General features: G+C 35.8%; 1 protein-coding gene across 1 annotated transcript in view; it reads left to right on the top strand.

Moving 5' to 3' along the window:
• The first annotated feature begins 16,234 nt into the window (after positions 1 to 16,234).
• The window catches only part of LOC117330336 (pleckstrin homology domain-containing family G member 7-like), a 78,624-nt gene continuing 68,877 nt past the window's right edge, over positions 16,235 to 25,981 (top strand). The window contains exon 1 of the mRNA XM_033888548.1: positions 16,235 to 17,337. Coding sequence (XP_033744439.1) covers positions 17,236 to 17,337 — 102 coding nt within the window. The 5' untranslated portion in view covers positions 16,235 to 17,235. The remainder of the gene's footprint in view (positions 17,338 to 25,981) is intronic.

Here is a 25,981-nt window from a genome sequence, read left to right as displayed (position 1 = left end):
AGAAATGAAGCTCTTTAAACCAAGACGCGATCCTATACAAAATGTAACACAATCAGAAAACCATCACTTTCTGTGACGATGAAGAATATGTCGTCTATCCTTATTTAAAATCACCAGGACCTGAAATCATCGTGGCCTTACTGTTAAAGGTGAATGGAGACGGTGAACAACTCATTTCAATTAGATTTTCTGATTTGATTGTGACTGGCGGCCATAATTGTTTACAAGGGGGCACCAATAGTTGTATTCCAACACTGACGAGATCATATACAAATATACATTCTCAAATCGGTTTACATATAACATCTAGGCAAATGCATATACTATTTATGTTACACATCGCCTATCAGATCTCACTACATCGAACACTACAGAAAAACTACAGAAACATGCTTACAATCGGAATTCTACCACACATTAGTGGTGTTGGCTTAGTACTGATGTAGTTATATATCTAGCTGTCTCTTGAACAGCACTTCTGATCGACGCCTTTCCTGCGAGATATTATTTTAACCTTAACCTAGCATGAAGTACAGTACATATACATGCTTATAACCTGAGTAGTCCTCAGAGAGTACATCGTTATTTTACTTTGCACAAACCATATGTGTTAGCTGAGAGATGTCTAACGTGGGTGATGCTATCGAATGTATAACACATTGCTTTTACACCTGGGACAGACGCCGAGCGTCACCTTCCCAGACAGGTGCTATGGAGTTACATTACACCTAACACTGATAACACAAATGTCATGGATCCTTGGCGCGATCCACCGTCGTCAATACCATAGTACACTAGCAATCTGTCTATTCAAGTGACTTCAACCTCGAGAAGATATTGATTTTAACATGCAGAGAAAAGTTAAACCTATTGTATTATTTTTTTATCATTTTATTCTCTAAACGCGTATGGAATGGAATACTTTGGCAGAGAGTTTGTATTCCCTGAAAATCGTTAAAACATACACAGCAATGTCCGGTATCCTTGTGATACTTAAGGACAGGCTGTATAATTTCCATATACATAAGGTCATGTTAATATATATCTGGCGCAAATGTTTACAAACGATCAATCAATTTATGTTTGGGACTGTGCTTTCAAGTTAATGGAGAGTGAAGGTTAGGATACCTCTCTGTTTATTGCATAATTTATTCTCTGGGGAACTTATGTTATATTACAACAATTTTCCCTTTGACACTTTCCTTCCGGTTCCAGGAAACTGTCCAATTTCTTCGACCTCTAAAGAGATATAAAAGTGCTGTTTCTTTTTGTAACACTTTAACATAGGACCATAGTAAATGTATCGGGGTGGCGTACTTCCCCTCTGTGCATAACGAGGTCAATTCAAGTATTTCATTTGGTAAATCGACAATCATTACATAGCATTACAATCAAATTTTTGGCAAGATGAATTAAGAATTCCCAAGGAAAATTCCATATATGTCATACATGTATATTACAAGATGATTCTGTATATCATTTGAGTAAGATATTCGTGTGCACATTCGTGAAAACATAGTTCTATATAAACATAAAGGATGAAAGTAGCAGAAGCTTCCATCCCTTTCCATTCGCTTTCTTTGGAGATCGTTTAATGCTTCTGAGGTATTGGAACTTTGACGTCAGAAATGAAATATTTGGAACCTAAAGCCTATAACATCGCCGCTGGGTATTATAACACGAGAATTATACGGTACAATATGTTATTTAATAGGCGTTATGGCAATGATAATAGTCTAGTTATGTGATAAATATGCGCATATTTATGATGCTTTAATAAAAAAATTAATAAGATCAACGAACATTTTCCCTTTGCTATAATAGCTTTCACTTCTCATGTTATTGACATTTAATAAAATCGGGAGTTTTTTTGGGTTTAATTCTCAAGACCCTTATATAGTACCGAAGCGATCCATTGTCAAGGATACGGATACTGCCGAAGGTATTTGTCAAAGGGGAAAAAGCAGGAACTACGTTAAATCGATATCGCTTGATGCATCTACTATCCATTTGATGTATTTAAAAGAAATGCATTAATGAATCTGGAGCTTGGGAATAATAGGTCACGAGATATCAACTCGGCATTACTGATGCTCTGTCAAAACGATCCTCAGTCGAACCATTTTACTGTCTGTATGGAGAGTTCCCTTCGTGTATGAGATGATGTCAATTTTTCTATTTGAGGATGTTTTTCAGTGAATGGGAGAATACCAATTCAGCAATCCACACTCTCAATGTGAATGTGTCTTCTGTGTATGAGAGAATACCAACTCAAGTATCCCCCTTTCATTATGTTTCCTCTGTGTATGAGAGAATGATAATTCAACTATGCCCCCTGTATTGTATGAGGGAATGCCGAGTCAACAATCCCTTCTCTTAATACGAGTGCATTTTTCTGTGTATGAGTGAATACCAACCCAACTATCCCCACTCCCACTATGAGAGAATGCCAAGTCAACTATCCCCCATCTCAATATGAGAGTTTCTTCCGTGTAGGAGAGAATGCCAAGTCAACTACCCCCCATCTCAATATGAGAGTTTCTTCCGTGTATGAGAGAATGCCAAGTCAACTATCCCCCATCTCAATATGAGAGTTTCTTCCGTGTATGAGAGAATGCCGAGTCAACGACCACCCTCTCAATATGAGAGTTTCTTCCGTGTATGAGAGAATGCCAAGTCAACTATCACCCTCTCAATATGAGAGTTTCTTCCGTGTATGAGAGAATGCCGAGTCAACGATCACCCTCTCAATATGAGAGTTTCTTCCGTGTATGAGAGAATGCCGAGTCAACGATCACCCTCTCAATATGAGAGTTTCTTCCGTGTATGAGAAAATCCCAAGTCAACTACCCCCATCTCAATATGAGAGTTTCTTCTGTGTATGAGAGAATGCCAAGTCAACTCATCCCATCTCAATATGAGAGTTTCTTCTGTGTATGAGAGAATGCCAAGTCAACTCATCCCATCTCAATATGAGAGTTTCTTCTGTGTATGAGAGAATGCCAAGTCAACTATCCCCACCCTCAATATGAGGGTTTCTTTCGTGTATGAGAGAATGCCAACTAGGCCATATCCACTCTATGTATGAAAGATTTCCTCTGTGCATGATATGTCAATTAATCCATGAGCACTCTCGGTTTGAAAAAAAAAATCCGTTTTATAAGAGGATGTCAATCTAACTATTTATACAGTCGCTGTAAAAGCGGTTTCCTATACATATTTTATATTGAAATTTTCACATTCTCACTAACGGTATAATGAATATTTTTTCATGTATCAGACGTACGTTTACGTCGTATAAATCCTAGGATACTTCACATGTTTTCTCCCCTGCACGATATTATAAAGACTAGCACTAGCGCAAATAACTTGAATACCTCAAATTTGGTACACATGAGCCAATGTTTATAAAGGTTAGAAATCTTGTCAAATAACACCTAAATACTTTGAAAATTTAACATGTTCACCTTACCATAAGATATAAATTGTCTATAGTTTTAACTTGAAAATCACGTCCATGTTAATTTAAATTTGAATGGACATGACAAATGATGTTCAATACATCTACTTTAAACTTTTCGCATGACAACAATGTATCAAACAGAACCTAATAAAAATGTCAAAAAATGAAGACTCTGTGAATTCAATCATTGCCATAACACGTTTGCATTCCAAACAACAGTTCCATTTTAAATATTTGCATATTTTGCCAAATGCTTGTGTTAAAGCTTGGCGTGAAAACCTAGATTTAGAGTGTGGCATTCGCGTTAATATAGAAATAATTCTTTGACTGAAAACAGGTACTGCATATGCAGTGGGTCGATGGGTGAAACTTATAACTTCGCTTCTGTTTTTTTGCTTCATTTAACTGTTCATTTGGCCATTTCTTACCATCATATAGAGAAGATGCTGTGATTGACGGGTATGGAGTCTAACCTGGTCGTTTACCGGCCCTAGTGGGATGAGATGCAATAAAGTAATTACAAGTTTGTTTTTTAAGCCAGGGAGTGTTATAGTTATAAACCATCTTAATGTTAGTCTCGTTCAACCAGACGCTTGATCAGTACGCATCTGTGTAGTGTAGCATGTGGAGTGTGAAAAAGTCTGGCTGAACAGGACTATCTCAATGTAAACTTGCAAACGGAATCAATTTGCACAAAACAGAGCTAAAAGGTTATGATTGACTAGGCCTATTTATTTTAAGGGAAAATTTGCTGTTGTAAAGATGCAAACAACAATATATAACATATAAACAGTATAGCCATATATATATACAGTGTATCATATGTCTTTCCGATATCCTTTGTTATCAACATGTTAAAATCCACCATGATATGCATTGTATCATATTTCTTTCCTGTAGACCAAGAGAAATGAGACATGGTATTTATTAGATTTACAAAGTAATGATAGATGATCATTGCAGACGGGAAAGCAAGGAACTCAAGAATCATATGATGTTAATAACAAAGGGATTGCTATAAATATGTGATGTGAGCACAAGAACCATTTCCGATATGCACGCCATTGTCAATAATAAAAGTATACACAAATAAACATAGTCTTTTTTATCGTGAAACAATGTACATGTACTTTATTAACCCCGCGAGAGCTAAACATGACATTTACAATTTCCAATTAATGATAATATTTATATAGTGACAGAAGATCTAAAATACAGCATATTATAAATATAAAAGCCGTCATTTATAAAGTGTTACGGTACAATAGCAAAAACATCTGATATATTTTTTGAAAATTGTCGCTAAAATTAAAATTGAAAATTGTCGCTAAATTAAAGCTGTAAACAACGTGTGCATTATACATTGTACTATCATACTATGTTGATGTCTAAAGTAGACACAAATACAGGGAAACGAATACATATACAACTCCTACACACTCTGCCATTCTCCAACGTGTTAAGACTGATCTATACAACTCCTACACACTCTCTGCCATTCTCCGACGTCTTAAGACTGATATACATGTATACAACTCCTACACACTCTCTGCCATTCTCCGACGTCTTAAGACTATACAACTCGTACACACTCTCTGCCATTCTCCGACGTCTTAAGACTGATATACATGTATACAACTCCTACACACTCTCTGCCATTCTCCGACGTCTTAAGACTATACAACTCCTACATACTCTCTGCCATTCTCCGATGTATTAAGACTGATATACATGTATACAACTCCTACACACTCTCTGCCATTCTCCGACGTCTTAAGACTGATATATACAACTCTTACACACTCTCCGTCATTACCCACCGTCTAATGACCAATCTATACAACTCTTACACACTCTCCGTCATTCCCCAACGTCTAAAGACCAATCTATACAACTCATCTATACAACTCCTTTACAATCTCCGTCATTCCATGACTTCTAAAGACAGATACGTCCAAATTTCCTACACTCTCTCCGTCATACTAAAGCCACTTCTACAGTGTTAAGATCTCCATTATGCATCCCCACTAGAAAGCTGCAGTGAAAACCTGTTACAATGTGCCTGAGACCAGTTATGGTGTGTCTGTAGGAGTGACACGAGTAACGTGACACCATACGTTACATAAGAATGTCGTACTATAATGAAGGTTTCTAATGGTACACCATGATTCAGCTCGTACTAGAAAATCTATGTATCACTAGTACAAATTGCTGGCCAATATTATTATTATTGTATCTATATATAATTAGATATGTTATCGACGTATTATCCGACCGTTAGAACATATTGTATCAGCTGCTAGGGAAACGACTTCCAGCCTATAAACGGATTATTTTCAGGCAAGTGATAGGGCCACGGGACTAGTGTGTTCAATCTGCAATCCAGGTCATATCACACAGAATAGCTCAACATTTAAGTATAGGTAAGCCACTGTACAGGTTCAGCCATAACGTTAAGATGTAAGCCACTGTACAGGTTCAGCCCAAACGTTAAGATATAAGCCATTGTACAGGTTCAGCCTAAGAGATAGTACCTATCCCTCTGCACGGGTTCAGTCCAAACGTTAGTATGAAGACCACTGTACGGGTTCAGTACGTACATGTACGTTAGTATGAAGACCACTGTACGGGTTCAGTACGTACATGTACGTTAGTATGAAGACCACTGTACGGGTTCAGTACTTACATGTAAGTTAAAATGAAGACCACTGTACGGGTTCAGTACGTACATGTACGTTAGTATGAAGACCACTGTACGGGTTCAGTACGTACATGTACGTTAGTATGAAGACCACTGTACGGGTTCAGTACTTACATGTAAGTTAAAATGAAGACCACTGTACGGGATCAGTACGTACATGTACGTTAGTATGAAGATCACTGTACGGGTTCAGTACGTACATGTACGTTAGTATGAAGATCACTGTACGGGATCAGCCCACACTTCGTAAACCACGGGCTCATCCCAAACGTTTCTATGTAAACCACTCGTCAAAACTTGGTCAGGTGAGAAACCTATCTTACATTTGTTTCTGTTTTACGTTGGTTAAATGGCACGTGTAAGTTGTGCTAGCGTGAAATATCAATACGTTAAAAACTGACCACCTACGACATTTGTTTTGAATACCATAGTAGATAAACAGGTATCCTATATAAAATCAATACGTTTTGTGACGACGCTCATTGACCGATGATTAATCTATAGACATCCATTTTGATCTTGTCATGGTAAATACAAATTATTTGACGAGGGCAGAGTTGATAATTGATGACGTTCATCGTGTAAAATGGCAAACGAGCAAACTCTTGATAATTACCTGTTTGGATGTGACGGCTCTCAGTCATGGTGTCACTTTACTCCTTTTCGGTAGCGACAATGAATAATGAATCAAATAAATACATAAAAATCTAACTGCGACGTCTGTGAAAGTGAAAATAAAGACTTAATTACTGTGGCAGTATGAATAGTGAAAACAGGAAGGAAGTAAGTCTCGGTGAGGAAATATATTCTACATTAAAACACAGCTGTGATGTCATCTGTCGATATTTAGCTGATGTCATCAATGTCTATTTAGCTGTGACGTCATCCATTGTTATATCCTTACTATATGCATTAGAATACACAGGCGGCAGCTGTAACTGTCCAATCAAAGACCTGTAGCTGTCCAATAAGTACACAAATAATGCTCTTATGGAACAGTTTAATTACAAGTAATTTATTTCACAGCCAAAGCTAAGATTTTGATGAGCACATAATTATGCTACTTATCTTGTATCAACGATAGGATGAATATTTTTGCAAAATAATTAATGTGAAAATAAATATTTATCAAATATGACATATATTTTAATTCAACATTCTTAAAATAATACCCGATATCAATGTTCCTTTAGTCGATTTCCCACGCACAATACACATTTCATTAAAAAGAAGGTTTGAATAAAAAAATACTCTTTTGACATAGAGATTATATTTAAATGAAGCAAAGCATGCTAGTGGACACAGCTTTCCTTTACTATATCATTACCATCCTCAACATATATTGAAACTGTCCAATATAAGCGCAAAGAGGGATGTGTTTTAAGTAAGATATTAACCTCAAACTGCCTATTATGTAAAATATTGTACAGTTTGTACCACCCTAGACTGTCCAATAGTTTACATAATAGACAGTTTGAGGCTTATATCCTTTACTAAGTATCTAACTGAAGAGACAGCGTATGTTGGGGCAGACGAGAAACGGACAACCAGAAACAAGCAGATATCACTTTGATGGAAATCGTAATTCGAAATCGTTAAGACGAGTGAAAAGTGACATCCAGATTTACACGCAGAACCTTTAAAACTACCATGACAATACGGCCAGGCGTTGAACGCATTCTTTTGGCCAATACTGTAGCTTCTATTGGGTCAATTTTCAGACAATCCCTATATTTCGTGCTGAGTAATTTTTTTCGGACAATCCCTATATGTGTAGTAAATTCAATTTGCTAATCCTTATATTTTCTTAATTTGTGCCCAATTTCAATTTTCCCCCTGAATTCCTATTTTGCCAATGCCTATACATATATGTACTACGGGATTTCTTTAAATCCAATCAATATGTGCTTTCGTATTCCTCTGTATAAAATTTGTATATGTTCTGTGTGTGAATTGTTTTGTGTCAAATCCCGCTGTGTTTCGTTTTAGACTTACTACTATCCTTCTTGTTTTGTAGTTTCCCGATATGATACAGCGGCTTTTCTAAATATCCATCACTGATGATACGTTCACTAGAAGTTTATCGCGATGTACCTTGTGCACTTCTTAATTGACTGATTTCGTACTGGAAGTGGTTCTATGCATAATTGATACAAGTTGATGACTAGGCCGGAACGTCATATTTTAGAGTTGTATAGATTAAGCTAATAAACGGAGCCAGTTAGACTGACAAATGTCGTAGGTACGGGATGAGGCCAGAGTACAATCGATAGCAAGTAGGGTTCCTATCAATCGAACACACACATTCAGAGGGAGCGCGAGGTATCTGTTCAAATACTGGTGCTGAAATGGTAAATCACCACACAGCTATATACGACACAGATTGTTTTAATGGCCGTGGCAATCGGAAAGAAGATCCTCTGAAGGCATCCGTCCAGATGTCTTCATGAAGGCATTTATATAAGTCTTTATACACGAGATGACAACATGTGACAATTGGCGTCATTAATTCTAATAAAATATGGCAATGCCGCTGTGGTGATAATTGACAGCAAAAGTATTAGGGCAATTCGAAATAATCAAATCTTGGTTAAAAAGTCTGAGAAGACAATTATCTTCAACGGTACTTACCATATCAGTGAAATTAACAAGATATCGCAGTTGAATACAACAAACAATCTTCGATGTCTATATAGAGGAGTATTGCTAGAAATCGTATTCACTTCAGCGGTATTTTGATATTGAGTGTAGAATGGGTAATACTACCCGACTTTTCAAACATATTTGAATATCGAGGCTAACAATACGTATTAAGGCTTATTGGGGTATTGATAGTTTGGCTTAACCTTGGCAGGACTATTATAATCGTTCATCCATTTTGAGGTGAGATAGAGGTATCTGAATCCGAGGAGGGAAATCCCCCTTTCTCATCCCATAAAGGAGTTAATAATTGTTTTTCTCTTACCCCGTTTTCCAATCGTAGTGTGAACCACATCCAAACATTTGTAACCAACAACATGTGGACGGCGGATGACTATTGTGATAAGGTTGCAGCATCTTGCGATGTTGGTTTCATTCAAAATGTAGTTCCGATAAGATTGTCAAAAAGAACACCTAACACTCAGTTAAATCTAATAATAAATACTTATCTTAGTTTCTATTGTGAGTGAAGTAGACGAACATGTACAATTGTATATGTGACCCCGTAAAAGCAGTTCCGGGTCAGGTAAGTCAATGACGTCGCCCCATTGGGAATAAGAGCATGTTCAAAGAGCAAGTGTAGTTTGTCTTTTCCCTGGGGTGACATAAGGAAATATTTTCCAGGTAAAACTGCGCATATCCCTGTCCAAGGTAAGAGAATAATAAAATCTAGCATGAGTCTATTCCATGGACAGGGATATCTCAACCCGAGTGTAAGAGTTTGGCCAGTCAGCAAGAGTCTTGCCGAGTGCTGGCCAGCCAGACTCTTACAATGCTCTTACAATGCTCCTTGAAATGTGCGTCAAAATTGTTGACGTAATAATTTACGACATGGCCACAGAACGTAAAATGACGACGTTACGTTATTGTGAGCAGCGTCATATACCACCTGTGTGAGATCTATTTATATTTTAGCCTTGCTACCGCGGGGTAACCCTGTGAAGTAATTTAACTTCTTCATGGTTATCAATATTACATGCCAAGGTGCCTTAAGTTCTCAAGCTTATTGACATTTTGATGGAAGAATGGCTAGCGAGCCTGTTCTATTATCAACGGACTTTATGGCATTATGTTCACAATGACCCTAGTTTGTTTTTTTACAGAAAGGTTGTCATTATTATTCTTGATTTGCATTACTTGGCTTTTTTTTTTAAGTTTCTCTCTTTCATGAATATTTATTTCGCTGGAATTTCCCCCCTCGTATCGGCTGACAGAGAATAAATCTTTGTTAACATGTCGTATTCTCCAGTATTGTTGACACATTAATGATACTTTTGGCGGGAGATCTTTAGCATTTGATCAGCTTATACGGTATGTCGTCGTCTGGTTAACTACTAAACCCGTCAACACTGTAATGCGAACCAGACATAGCAATGGTTTGTATCTGCCCACAAAACAATGGCGATTACAATGATAGTAACATGACAATAATAACACCTCGATATATACACTACTGTTATCGCCATAAATCATTAACGTTTTTTTTAAGTTTGTAATTTGATTTTTAGTTTCGTTTGTTAGTTGTTCCCTTTTTGTATTTGTTTTCAAATGAAGGTTTATAAAAATGTTCCCATAAAGAAACACTTTATAATCCTTTAGTGTAGAGTATTATAAATAATTTCAAAATCCATGAAAATGTTACAGACAATGGACATATGAATGATAAATATAAACACACTTTAAAATAGAATGATAATAACAAGGTTGATAAAAACAAGATCACCGACGTTTTGACTAAAATGTAATTCAAACTCGAAAATCGATACGAGGGCAATTCAGAAGCTCTAGAAAAATGCATTTGTCAGGTAAATCTCGATCAAATCCTGAAAATGTTATGTTCTCCAAACGATATCAAGCAGATATAGTAACGGCACCGACCGTGCCTAACTTCATATAAAGATAAAAAAAAATACCACAAAGGGATCATGGGAATGACCCTGGATGTTTTCAATGTCTGTTTCATTCTACATCTCTTCAAATTCCCTTTTACCATCAACATCCGATATTTGTATATAATACAAACTATTAGTTTGAAAAATATATAAAAAAAATATACGACCATTAAGATTTATCTTGATAAATGGCATATGTACAAGGATGAAAAAATGCCTTTATAGGGAATTGCGATCTCGAATGCTTCCATATGTCAAAAAAGAAAATTTACATCATACAAGACATTTAACGTTTAGAGGTAGGGAACTGGCACCAGCAGTACAGCATAACCTCAAGGTTACCAATAACTGGTGGAATGTCTAACATCGCTCGGTAAGATCTATAACGGGTTGATAGATGATCGATTACAATACAAACCTCTCACTAAGGAGGAACTGGACTCTTGTAAAAAAAAACGGTCGGACCTTCACACATGCGCATGTGGGTTAATGTTGCGTCCCGTTTTGTTGCTCATTAGTGTATTCATGTAAAATATACATTGTTGTACATTGTTGCAACTTGTACATTCCAATGACGTCACATTGTTTACAGATCCCGCGTTGTGTCTGCACTGCCTGAAACGAAGGCTTCATTGTGTGTTTTTTAGTGTTTTTGTTAGTTTTCTGATAATTCAATTGATCAGGTATGATTAAACAACCCCAATCAATATGAGGTGTGAATGTAATTTTAAGTTTAAACCGCATGTTGCGAAAAATACTTCAACTTTTACTTTGTCAGTGCATTCGTGATCGCAGCTTCGATCGGCTGTCATGGCAACGACGAGGACGGTGGTTTCATCACAGTGACGAATTTACAAACTTGCATGTGTACAGCCGAAAACTTCTAACTATACCTTATGTCTTTTTAAATCATCTATAAATAATTAATTGAATTAATTAAGATCCATTGCATTCGTTTATTAACGTTTGTTCGTTTCTATATGCCGATTTCGATACTTAAAACACTGAAGAGTTCCAATATTGGAGAATGAACATTAACACTTGCTCTATGAATCGTCCTAGAGCACCCGACTACCATAAATCAATACTTATGAAAAAGGTAAGAGCGTGAAGGTAATTGTATGAGAACAACGAAAAGTGCTGTACATTCTTATGAAAATGACAAACATCGTCAAAATTACTTAAAAAGTAGTCAATTAATCGGCACTTCTTCAATTAACACCAGTTTATAACGCCGTTATGTAACCATACTTGAATAAATAGAAGAATGTACAGCACTTTTTCTCGGTTTCTTAGCACGATGAATAAGTGTATCATATTTGTTTGTACGACAAAATACGTTGGTCGGGTGCTCTGGCCATATTTACCGACCAAGTGTTAATGTAGTCCTTCGTGCCGGTCACGTGACCACGCGAGAACACGAGGAACTACGAAAACATCCCGATAAAGACGTTGGACACCTAACATTAAAATCCGATCAAAAAAACAAACAGAACTAACCGGGAAATCATTAAATATTGAATTTATATTAAAACATGACGTTTTTTGTTCTTTTTAATTATAAATGCAACATTAACCCACATGCGTGCTGCATCAATCATTGATGCCTTCTTGAGCGTCATGAAGATAAGATGCATCTTCCTGATGAAATTTGGTTTACTGGTGAAATACACTAGATACAGGAAATCATTTAAATCAGACCTTTGTCTGGAACCCACTGCTTCCGAAACTCGACATTGGATGAGCGGGCATTCGTCAGTCTTAATAATATACAATAAATCGTATCAGCGGTTGTAATGATATCTCCTTGGTTTATAAGTGTATGGATGTACGTTGGGAGTAATGAAGTGCTGAGTAGATCGAGGTAGAATAGCTCCAATCAGAGGACACTCGTGAAAACTTAAATACGTCCTACAAAGCTTGTCGTCACGTTCCTTGAACGTCTTACTGTGGTAGTATATGATTAATATAGCGACATCACGTAATGCAATATGGCTTATGCCGTACGCATATGTAATATGAAAGTGCATATTACAATATATATATATATATATATCAGTAAAAAAATTCCATCACACACGTATGAGGCACTACGTTAACTGTAGTTTCTACCACAATAGGTCGTGTTATTCAAATCAACGTTTGATCACGTGGTTCAGTGCGTTTTGATTGGCTAACGCTTGAAGACCGCTTCACGAGGTCCCGGAAATAACAACGGATAAGAAGTTGTTCGCAGATGATTTTTTGTCATTTTTTTAAATTTGTATTTCTATCAGTGTATTGCTTTGAAATAATAAACTTGCTTAATATTTGTTTTGATTTGTGATAATTGTAACATTTCCATACACTTCCGAAATTGTCAGGTTTGCATATTAATTACATTTTTCTTTAAAGGTCATATCCTTACGCCTCTACTGAATTGTGAAAAGAAAAAAACGTTGGCACAAAACACGTCATTTTATCCTCAAAATAACTTTTCTGTTGTGGCATAAACAGGTCGCACAAACACGTTATTATTGTGCATGGCATTCATTCGCTTTCTGTAGTTTTGATCACCACACAGTAATTATAACATGCAATCGTTGTACCACCTTCTTTAATCACTAGGGTTAATAGATTTGTGACATGAATAATGTTCTTTTTGATAATGAGACCTAACTACATAGCGGGTGTCGTCATTAAAGCAAAATAAGCTATCACTCTCGGAACACATGTTATTGAAGTCTTTGTACATACACATATATTTACAATTGTCACTCTTTCAATATCGATAAACCTATTCAATAGTGAGCAAGTCTGTTTATTTCTCAATACAGTTGGCCGCGTATGAATATATGTAAATATATAGAAGAAGAAGAAGAAGAAGAAGAAGAAGAAGAAGAAGAAGAAGAAGAAGACGCCATTCCTCATTTTAATATTAATTTCATATACTTTATGTCATAAATACTAAGACAGATGTGAAATTGTTGCAATAAGTAAAGTATTACGTTTTGATGTGAATGAAGAATATTGAAATGCAGGAACTGCTTTCTTCTGTTTTTAAAAGTTGTTGGAGAAAGTGGTCGGTTTTAACAGCTTTCGCAAATGGCTGTTATACATGGACAAAGTTGACGTCAAAATAATTATAAACGTTGACCACACAAGGTAAATGTGTAAACCTTACGTCTTAAATGCTGTTATTGGTAAAAGGAGATTCGTGTATCATAAATTTAAGTATTAACTTTTTTATTTGGTTTAGCTAATGATCTCATAAATCCGATGAAGCACGAGGTAAAGTGTTCGTAAATACAACGCTTTGTGTTTACGCAATTAACCGCGTACTCAGTAGGATTTATGAGACCATAACCTAAACAAACTAAAAGGTCAATCCTTCAATCTATCCGTTTTGTCCTTTTTATCGATATTGAGCTTCAATGACGATATCATTTACATTTGACACTCCTAATGGTTTTGGGACTCACGGCCAATGGCGATAGTGTGATACACTTAAGTTTTTAGAATAATGCATTGTGAATAAGCTGCCACTTTACACTGTATCCGTATAATGATCAGTCTACGTCATCCGTATCTGTTTGCATACATTTGTATAGACATGATTCGCTTTTTGTCTTTTTTGTTTTACACTTGAAATGTATCATCAATATGACCGGTGGGATTGATTCTATGACTAATCAAGCAAATAAATCAGTGTTTGACGGATGTGTTCCAGTATCAGCAATCAGTTCCTATATTCATATACCCACTATGCATGTTGCTACAACTGCTGAGCAGCTGTTTACCATTCCTGACTATAACAATGAGGAATTGTCATTTTTATGTTATAGACGTCACGTATTAACTCAATGTTGGGTACTAGGCTAAGTTGTAAACGACCAGCCGTTATAGCAACACTGTAGAAGATCGACAATCAAATGCACGGCAATACACATAGATAGTGATAACAATACCACTACTGTATGTACATTGTGTGAACTTAGAAACAAAAGAAGTACGTTGGAAACTATATTAAAGATGTAAATGGAAAGCCACCAACCACGCAAAAAAAATGATTACAAACACATAGTACATGATTATAAAAGGGTCACCTTTCTAAGATTAAAGCAAGCAGCACTTGACAGTAAAACAGTTTATATAGAGCCTTGAACCATTGTACATGTACCTGGTGAGGAGGCTCATACCCCCGCCAGGCCTTGCTGCTGATTAATTCTGCTATCGCCAACACGACCATCGAGTACAGGGTGCAAAAACACCTACTAGCGAGGGATTCACATGGTAGCCACAAACAGGCAGGCACATTTAATCAAATCGTCGCCTAACATATGCAACCAGTGAGGGACGTGTTGGGCCCAGGGAAATAAAGTGACGGGTATCGCCGAGGAGGAGCAGTAGCTAATAGCCCGGTAATCCGCCTTACCCTTTCCATATACATGGCTGCAAAGGAATAGGATGTTTATGGGGAACTGTCTCCGTGATTTGAGAGGCATTTTCTCGGATATTGGATTGTAATATATCAAATCTGCTACAGGATTACGGGTTTTGCGTATGGGTTTTACGTTTTGCGGGAATCAGGTTCTTCGGTTGGAAGAGAACATTTTAATATGCTGCCTACAGTCAGCTTAAGTTGTGTATTATGACCACAAAGGAAACCGGCCCGGATTGATGAGCTCAAACCGTGACTGATCAAACTCATAGTTTGGATTCACACCGGAGGAATATAGCTGCTGTGATATTGAAATTCTTGGAACGATGGATATGAATTTGGGATTTGTGGCTGACATGTTAAGAGCATTAGGGCTCACAGTGATGGTGGTGGCTTAGATGATTGGCTTTTGGGATGTCCCAATGCGACCTAGGGAAAAGGAAGATAATCTTCCTACTTTTACTGTGTAAATTGTTACCGGATATGTACTAGGATGTAAAATGTATTACAAGGTAATTTTCTCTGACAATAGATTTTTATAATTTTCAAGGTGTCATTGTACACTGTCATTAGGATCGTCATTAAATAATTACATCACAGTGAGAACTTATTTTAAGCATCATAACATCATATTTACATCATTGTAATAACACATTTACATCATTGTAATATCATATTCACATCATTGTAATAACACATTTACATCATTGTAATATCATATTTACATCATTGTAATAACACATTTACATCATTGTAATAATACATTTACATTGTAATAACACACTTACATTGTAATAACACATTTACATCATTGTAATAATACATTTACATTGTAATAACACACTTATATTGTGAGAACACATTTACGTCATTGTAATAATACATTTACATTGTAATAACACACTTATATTGTGATAACACGTTTACATTGTAATAACACATTAACATCATCGTAATATAACATTTGCATCATTGTAATAACGCATGTACATTGTTATAACACATTTACGTTGTAATAACAAATTTACATCATCATAACACGTTTACATCATGGTAATAAACACGGTTACATTGTAATAACATATTTCCATCATTGAAATAAATATGTTTACATTGTAATAGCATATTTACATCATTGTAATAAACACGTTTACATCATCATGACACATGAACACTATCACAATAAAACATTGTCAACATTAACATACTTACATCATTAAAGCATTTACATCATTAACACACACTTGTATTATAACAATTAAGCACTTACATCACTGCATAAAACTTTTACATCATAGCAATACCACACCAACATTATCATAGTAAAACACTGTCAATATCACAACTCCTGTACACACATTTCTAATATTACACTTAAAAACTAATTATAAACAGGATAGATCGAAGTAGTTTCTAAGTTGATTAGAAGAAATATTCATGTTCGTTTTACGCAATCAGTGACAAAAGCGCTGGAAGAAAATTTATAAATGTAGTTAGATGTTTTAATGGTGATAGCAGCAGTGTGTATAGTGGTAGGGGGTGCCATCGATCAGTACCAGGCCACTACTAAAACCACTGGTCTCAGTACGTATCATTAGTCTGTATGTGGTGGGATCTATCGACGTTTAAATGGTTATCGACTTGTCGCTGAGTGACTTTCACTGTGTTAAATGTAGGTAAAACGCACCACTAATAAACTGACAAATACCTTTCTTCATTTCAAACGTCGCAACCAACACATCTTAATTACAGACTCTTAATTGTTATCTGAGCACAGCCTGAACAAACTCTTCCGTTTTTCCTAACCAATTAACTTTTAGAAATTAGCTAAAGTAATAATAACACATTGGCTTATGAATGGATAATCAGGCAGTGGCTGCGCTGCAGTTGAAGATGTGCAGGCGACGAATTTGGTCTTGAATATACAATCTGAACTATCGAAATGACCCGGAGGAATACAGTGCCAGAACGTTCCCATTAAATCGGACTTGTGAGCTTCAACCATTGTGTGTTCGACAGCCAACTGTCCACATCTCTTTTGTACACTAACGTCAACAACATGTCTCAACGGAAATGTAACCGGACCAAGAAGGACTCTAAGTTATTGAAGGGTTTCACCATTGACGACTCCGTGTTGAGCAAACTGCCAAATCGGTCTCAGGTACGTGTAATATATTTTATTTATTCATTTATTTATTGACTTTTTACTCTATCTCATATCACTGGAAGTTTGATACTGTTTTAGTGTCGCGTAAACCAGGTTGCTTCAAGGATTTGGCATTTTAAAGTTGAAACACGATTCCACATTTTGCAACTGTGTAATCACTAACTAAGTACTTAAAACATGCGACATGCTATATTTCAAGCTGTTCCAAAATACAGCTCTATCGATCTAAGTTAGTACTGTGTAGGAGTATCAATGTTGATGGGAATGTTGTGACGTTAAATATACAGAAAGGATTTGACATATCACCAGAACATATGTTATAACATTCTGCCGAGTGTTCATGTAATGTAAAATACGCCAGGTCATTATACACCAATGTACAGATATTTACAGCTTTGACCTCTGACCTATTGTTACATACTGATTCACGCTAAAAATATAACAATAGCGAACACCTTACTAGTATACATTCTATGTAGTATCATGTTGCTAGTCAAAATGGTAATCCTTGTTAAGCATGAAGCTCATATAAATGTCAATGTAACAAAGTTATAAGATCCTGACTTATTATACAAATAAATACCTGTGATAAATTTGACGACCTAGTGTAATAGCCGACTATGTATACAGATAACTGAGAGAATGTGACTATTTAGTGTAACAGCCGACTATATATATGTAAATGACAGAGTGTAACTATCTAGTGTAACAACCGACTATATATATGTAACTGACAGAGTGTGACTATCTAGTGTAACAGCCGACTATATATATGTAACTGACAGAGTGTGACTATCTAGTGTAACAGCCAACTATATATATGTAACTTACATAATGTGTCTATCTAGTGTAACAGCCAACTATATATATGTAACTTACATAATGTGACCATCTAGTGTAACATCCGACTATATATATCTATTTACATTTGCTCCGCATTTCCCCATTGACACAATGCTAAGAGGCAGTTGCCACCATACGCCTATAACACCAAGTGGGTCATGTGACATTAAGAAAGGCAGGATGTTTTTTGTTGGTTCAGTTTTTTTCAAAGTTGACGGAAATGGTAAGACAATGTAAATATAAGTATTAAACAGTGGTTTTAATGTTGTTAACGGGTTCCCATGCCATTTTCCCACCATACATCTTGCTGCCATATCGACAATAACAACATTAAAACCACTGTTCATTGCTTAAGTAACTGACAGAATGTGACAACTAAGTGTAGTAGTCAACTATGCATACAGATAACTGTGACAGAACGTGACGATCTAGTGTAACAATCAACTATGTATACAGATAGCTGTGACGAAATGTGACCTTCTAGTATAACAGTCAACTGTGTATATCAAGTGTAACAGTTAGTATTGTATATTCTGGTATTCTCAGTAATAAACATTTAGCATGATAGACACAGAAGTATACCATGGAGGTATTAAAGATTTACCAACATAAGCTCACCTATATACCAGGCAGGTTAGATACACCCACACAGCATAAACACACCTATATACCAGACAGGTTAGATAGATTCACACAAGATAGACACACCTATATACCAGGCAGGTTAGATACACTCACACAGCATAAACACACCTATATACCAGACAGGTTAGATAGATTCACACAATATAGACACACCTATATACCAGACAGGTTAGATAGATTCACACAAGATAGACACACCTATATACCAGGCAGGTTAGATACACTCACACAGCATAAACACACCTATATACCAGACAGGTTAGATAGATTCACACAAGATAGACACACCTATATACCAGACAGGTTAGACACATTCACACAAGATAGACACACCTGTATACCAGACTGGTTAGATAGATTCACCAATATAGACACACCTGTAAACCAGATACGTTAGACACATTCACACAAGATACACACACCTACAAAATGTATATACCAGACAGGTTAGATAGATTCACACAATATAGACACACCTATATACCAGACAGGTTAGACACATTCACACAAGATAGACACACCTATATACCAGACAGGTTAGACACATTCACACAAGATAGACACACCTATATACCAGGCAGGTTAGATAGATTCACACAAGATAGACACACCTATATACCAGGCAGGTTAGATAGATTCACACAATATAGACACACCTGTATACCTATCAGGTAATACACATTGACTGAGATAAACACACCTGTATACCTATCAGATAATACACATTGACTGAGATAAACACACCTGTATACCTATCAGATAATACACATTGAGTGAGCTAAACACACCTGTTTACCTATCAGATAATACACATTGACTGATATAAACACACCTGTGTACCTATCAGGTAATACACATTGACTGAGATAAACACACCTGTATACCTAACAGGTAATACACATTGACCAAGATGAATACACCTGTATACCTATCAGGTAATACACATTGACTGAGATAAACATACCTGTATACTTATCAGGTAATACATATTGACTGAGATAAACATACCTGTATACCTATCAGGTAATACACATTGACCAAGATGAACACACCTGTATACCTATCAGATAATACACATTGACTGAGATAAACATACCTGTATACCTCTTAACCAGGTCATTATTTCTTTTATTAAATTATGTCATCAAATGTAGAATAAGCGAACTATGTCCCCATTGTTTGTCTTATCATATCTCTGTGTATATATCATTTTATCTAATTATCTTGAAAATATCACCGTAAAAATGTTGGACTGTGTATTCAATTTTGATAAGACTGATGACACAAGAAAGTGTTAAACTGAATAACGTACCTACCATCATTATATGCCAGATGAAGTTCTTAACAACGTAGAGTATTATAGTACTATACACTACGGCAATCATTTGATACAAGGGGTGCATTTAGCCTCTGGAATGTACGTGGTGGTAAAAAAACAATCCAATTTAGGTCTTGCTTCAAAACCAATAAATTACACCACTTTCACTTTGAACAACATACAGAATTAACGAGGGAAGGTGGAGGGTGCATCGGAATTATTAGTATGTTTTATATGTATAAACAAAAAGGGAATTGTGGAAAAAGAAGTCAGTGGAAAATATGAAGAGAAACGGGAAACTGCTGAAGTCGAAATGAGTCTCTCTTTTTCTACACGATTGTAAAAATAAAACTATAGAAAAACCAAAAATGTATAAACAGCGTATTATATAGGCAATGACCAAATGGCTGAATCGACAGGTAATGTAAGCTGAGTATAACCTATGGGGATCCTACCTCTCAGATCGCTATTATAAAACAATAATTTCCGCACTTACATGTATGTGTGAGGTTATCCAAACTATTTCCAAGAAAGGAGAAAAAACGATGATGTACTTATAACGTTAATGTGGCAGATATTATAAGTAAAAACAAATTGGCTAAAAGGAAAAATGCACATGGCCTTGATTTTGTCACACATGAACATATGATATTTAAGGGTAATAGTTTATTACTTATTACGCTACATAGAAGTTTTTTTATTTATTTTTAAATTTGAAAGTATACCAAGGTCATTCAAACATTTAACAATTAACCTTTTTAGGAGGAAACGAAGACAATCATGCCTGCTAATTACTGAGAAATAACATTTCCATCAGCTGTAGAGAATGATTTTGAATATTACTTACTCAATAGAAGACATGATATATAAACAAAAATGATATTGTTCCATCCATGTCGGTTTGGGTTTTGTAAAGAGCCTTGTTCTATTCCAGCAATAAAGGTTATAAAAGGTTATAATCAATTACTATAATGGCCGAAATTCTAACGTTTATTTAGACAACGAGAAAGCATTTGCTATGTAGAATCTGGCAGAATGAACTTTTCTCAAAGCTGTACAATGACTCAAACATGAAAAGTAAATTGTAGAATCTGGTATCGAACATATACAATGGAGCTGCCTAGCTGTGGAATCAGGTATACATCGTCTCACAGTAAAAACAGTTCGTGTAAGACAAGAGTGTGGTAAAAGGAGAGTGATGTCCTAATGGACGTGTTCTTTATACATGTCGGTTATAACATGCTTTAGGAAAAAATAAAGTAGTCTTGCTAAAAGCAGGAAGACTACACTAGCGAATGACTCTTAACATATAATGAAAACAAAAGCTCACTTGTAATCAGAAATGAAAGTAGGAAAATACCTTGTGTAAAATGTACCATATTTTGGTGATGCTTGATCAGATGTATTTGGAAGTGTATTGTACCGCATGATTCTCATGTTAAACGTGGGAGTAATTTATCTCAGACTCTCGGTCATTCACGGAGGTATTCTGTGATATATTTCTTCTTATTGTTATCTTCACCTCTAGACTCTACAGTCTTCTCTGTCGGGCTCTGGTCAGATCAGTGAAAAGTAGACAAATCCAAAATGCTATTTTGTGAAAGGTTGTGTTATACCAAGTCTGAAATTGTCCAGAAGATATGTTTTAATTATACACTTTGATGTTATGCACATGACCATACAACCTGTTGACATTTTATTACATTTAATCTTATGAATATTGCCATGAAATACCAGCTGAAGTTGTTGAACATTTTTTCTACCCAAATAAGTGGGTGTTATTCAACTCCAAAGACATGAACTATTAATTACAACTGATGAATAACATTCAGTTTATACCAAACGTGGAATAAACTCTTAATGCGTTTTGATTGGTTGACACGGTGATCTTTGACCGGGACTATTTTTTAATCATGTGGTTAAATGTGTTTTGATTGGCTAACACTTGGAGGTCACTTCCCGTGATCCCGGAAATGAATAACGCACCAGAAGTAGTTCCCGATTGCGTTTGTTATATCTTTTACGTTTTCTATAGATTTCAATAAATTAATTGCTTACAAAATAATAAACTTGCTTATTATCCGTTATGATTCGTAATAGATTGTAATAGTTCCATACATTCCAAAAATGTTAGTTTTGCATATCAATTAGCGACATTTCACCCTAGGTCATATCCTTACACTCTATTTGATATTGTGAAAAGATCACACGTTGATACAAATCAATTTATTTTTAGAATAGTTTCTGTTGTAAAAGAAACAGGTCACACAAAATCATGCTTGTTTTCGTCTATGCTATTTCTTTCCCTCTCGTTAATTATTTTTTTTAAAGGTACTCAAAAAGCTCCCCAAGGCTCGTGTTTTCTGTAACTTTTGAAAAATAAATAACTAGAGTGACAGAAATAACATATACAACAACGTCTCATTGTGTAATCTCTATATAAAAGATGGATACTTTTCCCGTCGAAGAATGTTTGTAATGTAATTCAAAACTCGAAGAAGGGAGAGATAAAAAAGGTCTAAGAATAGACCTTAAAGATTTTTGTTTAATCCATAAACAATTAGAAAAACATTGTTTGATAATATTGATCTCTAACCACTTAAGTCCTTAAACTTCGAAGCATAGCAATTAAATCATGGGTTTGTCGTTTTTGTGGAATGACTGCTGCCGATATAATTAAAGATTTGATGATGAGCAGTAGTAAATTACTAGAGGAACGAAATTCAATTTTCATATGATACTTGATATTCTAACGGTTACTGCAGCAGTTGAAAGTTTTAACCAAAGTGATGATGAGATACTAGTTTTATAATTTGATTGATTAAATGATGTGAAAATCAAAATTAATTGTGAAGATTGGCGCCAAATGATACATCTAAGACTAAGGGGAAGGAAAATATTTAACTAGGCAAGAATGTGTCAACTAATTAAAAACGTACTTGACCGATGAATGGGATAATGTGATTGTGTCGAATGATTACATATAAACGTGATTGTATAGAATGCATTACAAATTAGACTTTGGTTGAGGACAATCCATGGTTTTACGGACCTGCCCTGGATAGTATTCCTCGAGGCCGAAGCCGAGGGGGATAAAGTTCAGGACAGGTCCGTATCATCATGGATTATCCGAAACTTAATTCTGCATTTACTTTATTATATGATTTATGTTGATTTAAAAATAATCAAACAAACAAACAAACACAAAATAGCTATGAAAGTTCCTTTAAAATACCTCCTCACATCATCGGGAGGTTATCTCAGACATATGACATAATTTCTATTTTTAGCAGGAGTAAATATCAGATTCCATGGACCTGACAAAACATGTTATGGACTGCTCGGCGATGTCCTGTGGTATTTCCAAGGTTGGACTAATAGGAACAGTCCCGTAGAGAACTTCACATTGACTAATAGAAACAGTCCCATAAAGAACTTCACATTGACTAATAGAAAACAGTCCAATAGAGAACTTCACATCAGTCTCGTAGAGTACTTCATATTGACTAATACTAGTCTAATAGAAACAGTCCCGAAGAGAACTTCACATTGACTAATAGAAACAGTCCCATAGAGTACTTCACATTGACTAATAGAAACAGTCCCGAAGAGAACTTCACATTGACTAATAGAAACAGTCCCATAGAGTACTTCACATTGACTAATAGAAACAGTCCCATAGAGTACTTCACATTGACTAATAGAAACAGTCCCGTAGAGCTATGATTTATACTAGACACTCCTGTTGGTGAAGGACAATCACTACAACGACCCTCGCCTATAAAAGCGTTTAGAAAGTGATATCACTCGGGGGAGGAAATGTTTTTAAGGTGGTGAAACATCACCAGCACTGTCGTGTTAGCGACATTCTGGACCATACTGCTCCCTAAAGGCCTAACTGTCGGTATGCATTGTACTTAAAACTTAACACTATTTGAGTATTATACCCTCTGTGCGCCCCAATTATTTACTGATTCTTTCCACTCCTCTAATCCTCGCCACAACCCTATCCCTTTAACCCCTTTGTTGGAAATGCCTATCAACTGAGACAAGTTTTAATAGTCCAATCCAATGGTCCAGGAAAATAGTTGATCCACAGCATACTGAAGTGACGTGCTTGTAATTGGTTTCTGCCTTTTTAAACTTAATTGCGCATTGGAGTATATGGACAGATTACTAGGCTTAAAGTGTAAACTTGGAAACCTAACTTGTTTACAAAAAACGAACTCGTACATCTATTTCAATATGTCAAATCAACGGAAATGACTTTAAAAAAACTTGCCACCAAATTTATTTACTGGAAACGTTTACTAAAACCCCTTAGCTCAACGAATTTACTCCCTGATTAGTTGAAAGTTTAAATTCATTGTTTCTAACTACAATGCATTATCTGTACAAAATGGTCAATGAGGATGACATTTTATCTAATGTATGTGTCATCAGAAATATTTACTCTTTCATAATGGTGAAACTGTGTTCTTTTGGACAATTAATGCAGCAATGTGCCATACATATTGAGGGTTAATATCTACAGGGGAGCTTAATTGTTTCACATGGCATTTTATAGATGAGTACTATCGATTCAGCTTCATGGTCAATAATGGAATTAGTCAATGTGTAGCAATGACAAAACATTAAACGTAACCATGGACCAGTTAATATGTGGTAAACCCCGGATCGGTTATGTTCTCCTTCCCATGAGAAGGCGTTATGTCAGAGTAAATCCTCGATCAATGAAGATCTCGTAATAATCACACGTGACGTTATTGTCAAATGTATAAACTTTATTTTATATTACAACAATTTCAAAGCAAGTTGTATCAAATCACATTAACCACTTTTGTTAGCCCGATAGAAGCGAGTGAGGGGTCTTACTGTGGGAGGGAAACGGCATTATGGACAAGTAGGGATCAGTAAAGATCTCGTTCCAAGGTCACATGACGTTATTTTCACATACATTGTACTTTCAACTGACACGTGACTTTATAGTCGGTCGCGGATTAGTCAATATATATGATAAAAAATAACAAATGACACAACAAAATTTGGTCAACTCTGGACCAGTGAAGATCTTCACTTAAGATCTACTACCAATAGGACCATTCAAAATATGCTAGGTCTTATTTAAATGTTACGGTCAGCCTTGGATCAGGCTTGTGTTCCAGACGGCGTTACGTATCGTCAATATTGGACCAGCCACATTTGGTCAGTTTGTCTTTAATCAATGGCTATCGTATCTCAGCTACAGTCGACTCTGGAATCTATTACCAGCAGTTGGCAATCAGACAGGATGACACAACGTTGTCGCGGTCGTAATTGGTAAAGAACAACAATCGCTTTGCTGGTGGACCACAAACCAACACAACAGTTTAAACAACATTATCCATCGGTCTCCAGGGGCTTTGTGTTCAGTTTCTAAATAGATTCCAATGATATGTAACTAAGTGGCATGCACATAATAAGTATGATTCTACCCTGTAGGTCACGAACTTATCACGATAAACAAATATTATATAAAACTAGCATAAGCCAGAACATTGGGTATAGACAATTTGGAATTGTTTTTTTTTTCTATATTTACCATTACAATAATATGCTATTTATTTTAACAAAGTTATCTGTGTCAGTAGACTGTGTTTTATACATCAGATAATAAAATATTGATACATCTGCTAATTAAAGCAAATAGGTGGTATTTATTGAGATAAGAGAATCAGATAAACATGTACGGTGTTAACATTGATGTCCATGGTTCCGGGTTTTGATTTGTATAATCCCGTTATGTATCATGTTTCATCTTGACATCCGGTGTAATTATAATGTCTAGTCTTG

This window comes from Pecten maximus, chromosome 7, assembly GCF_902652985.1.
Source record: "Pecten maximus chromosome 7, xPecMax1.1, whole genome shotgun sequence".
NCBI lineage: Eukaryota > Metazoa > Mollusca > Bivalvia > Pectinida > Pectinidae > Pecten > Pecten maximus.
Note: the sequence above shows the minus strand (reverse complement) of the source record. Positions and strands in the feature narration are given on the sequence as shown.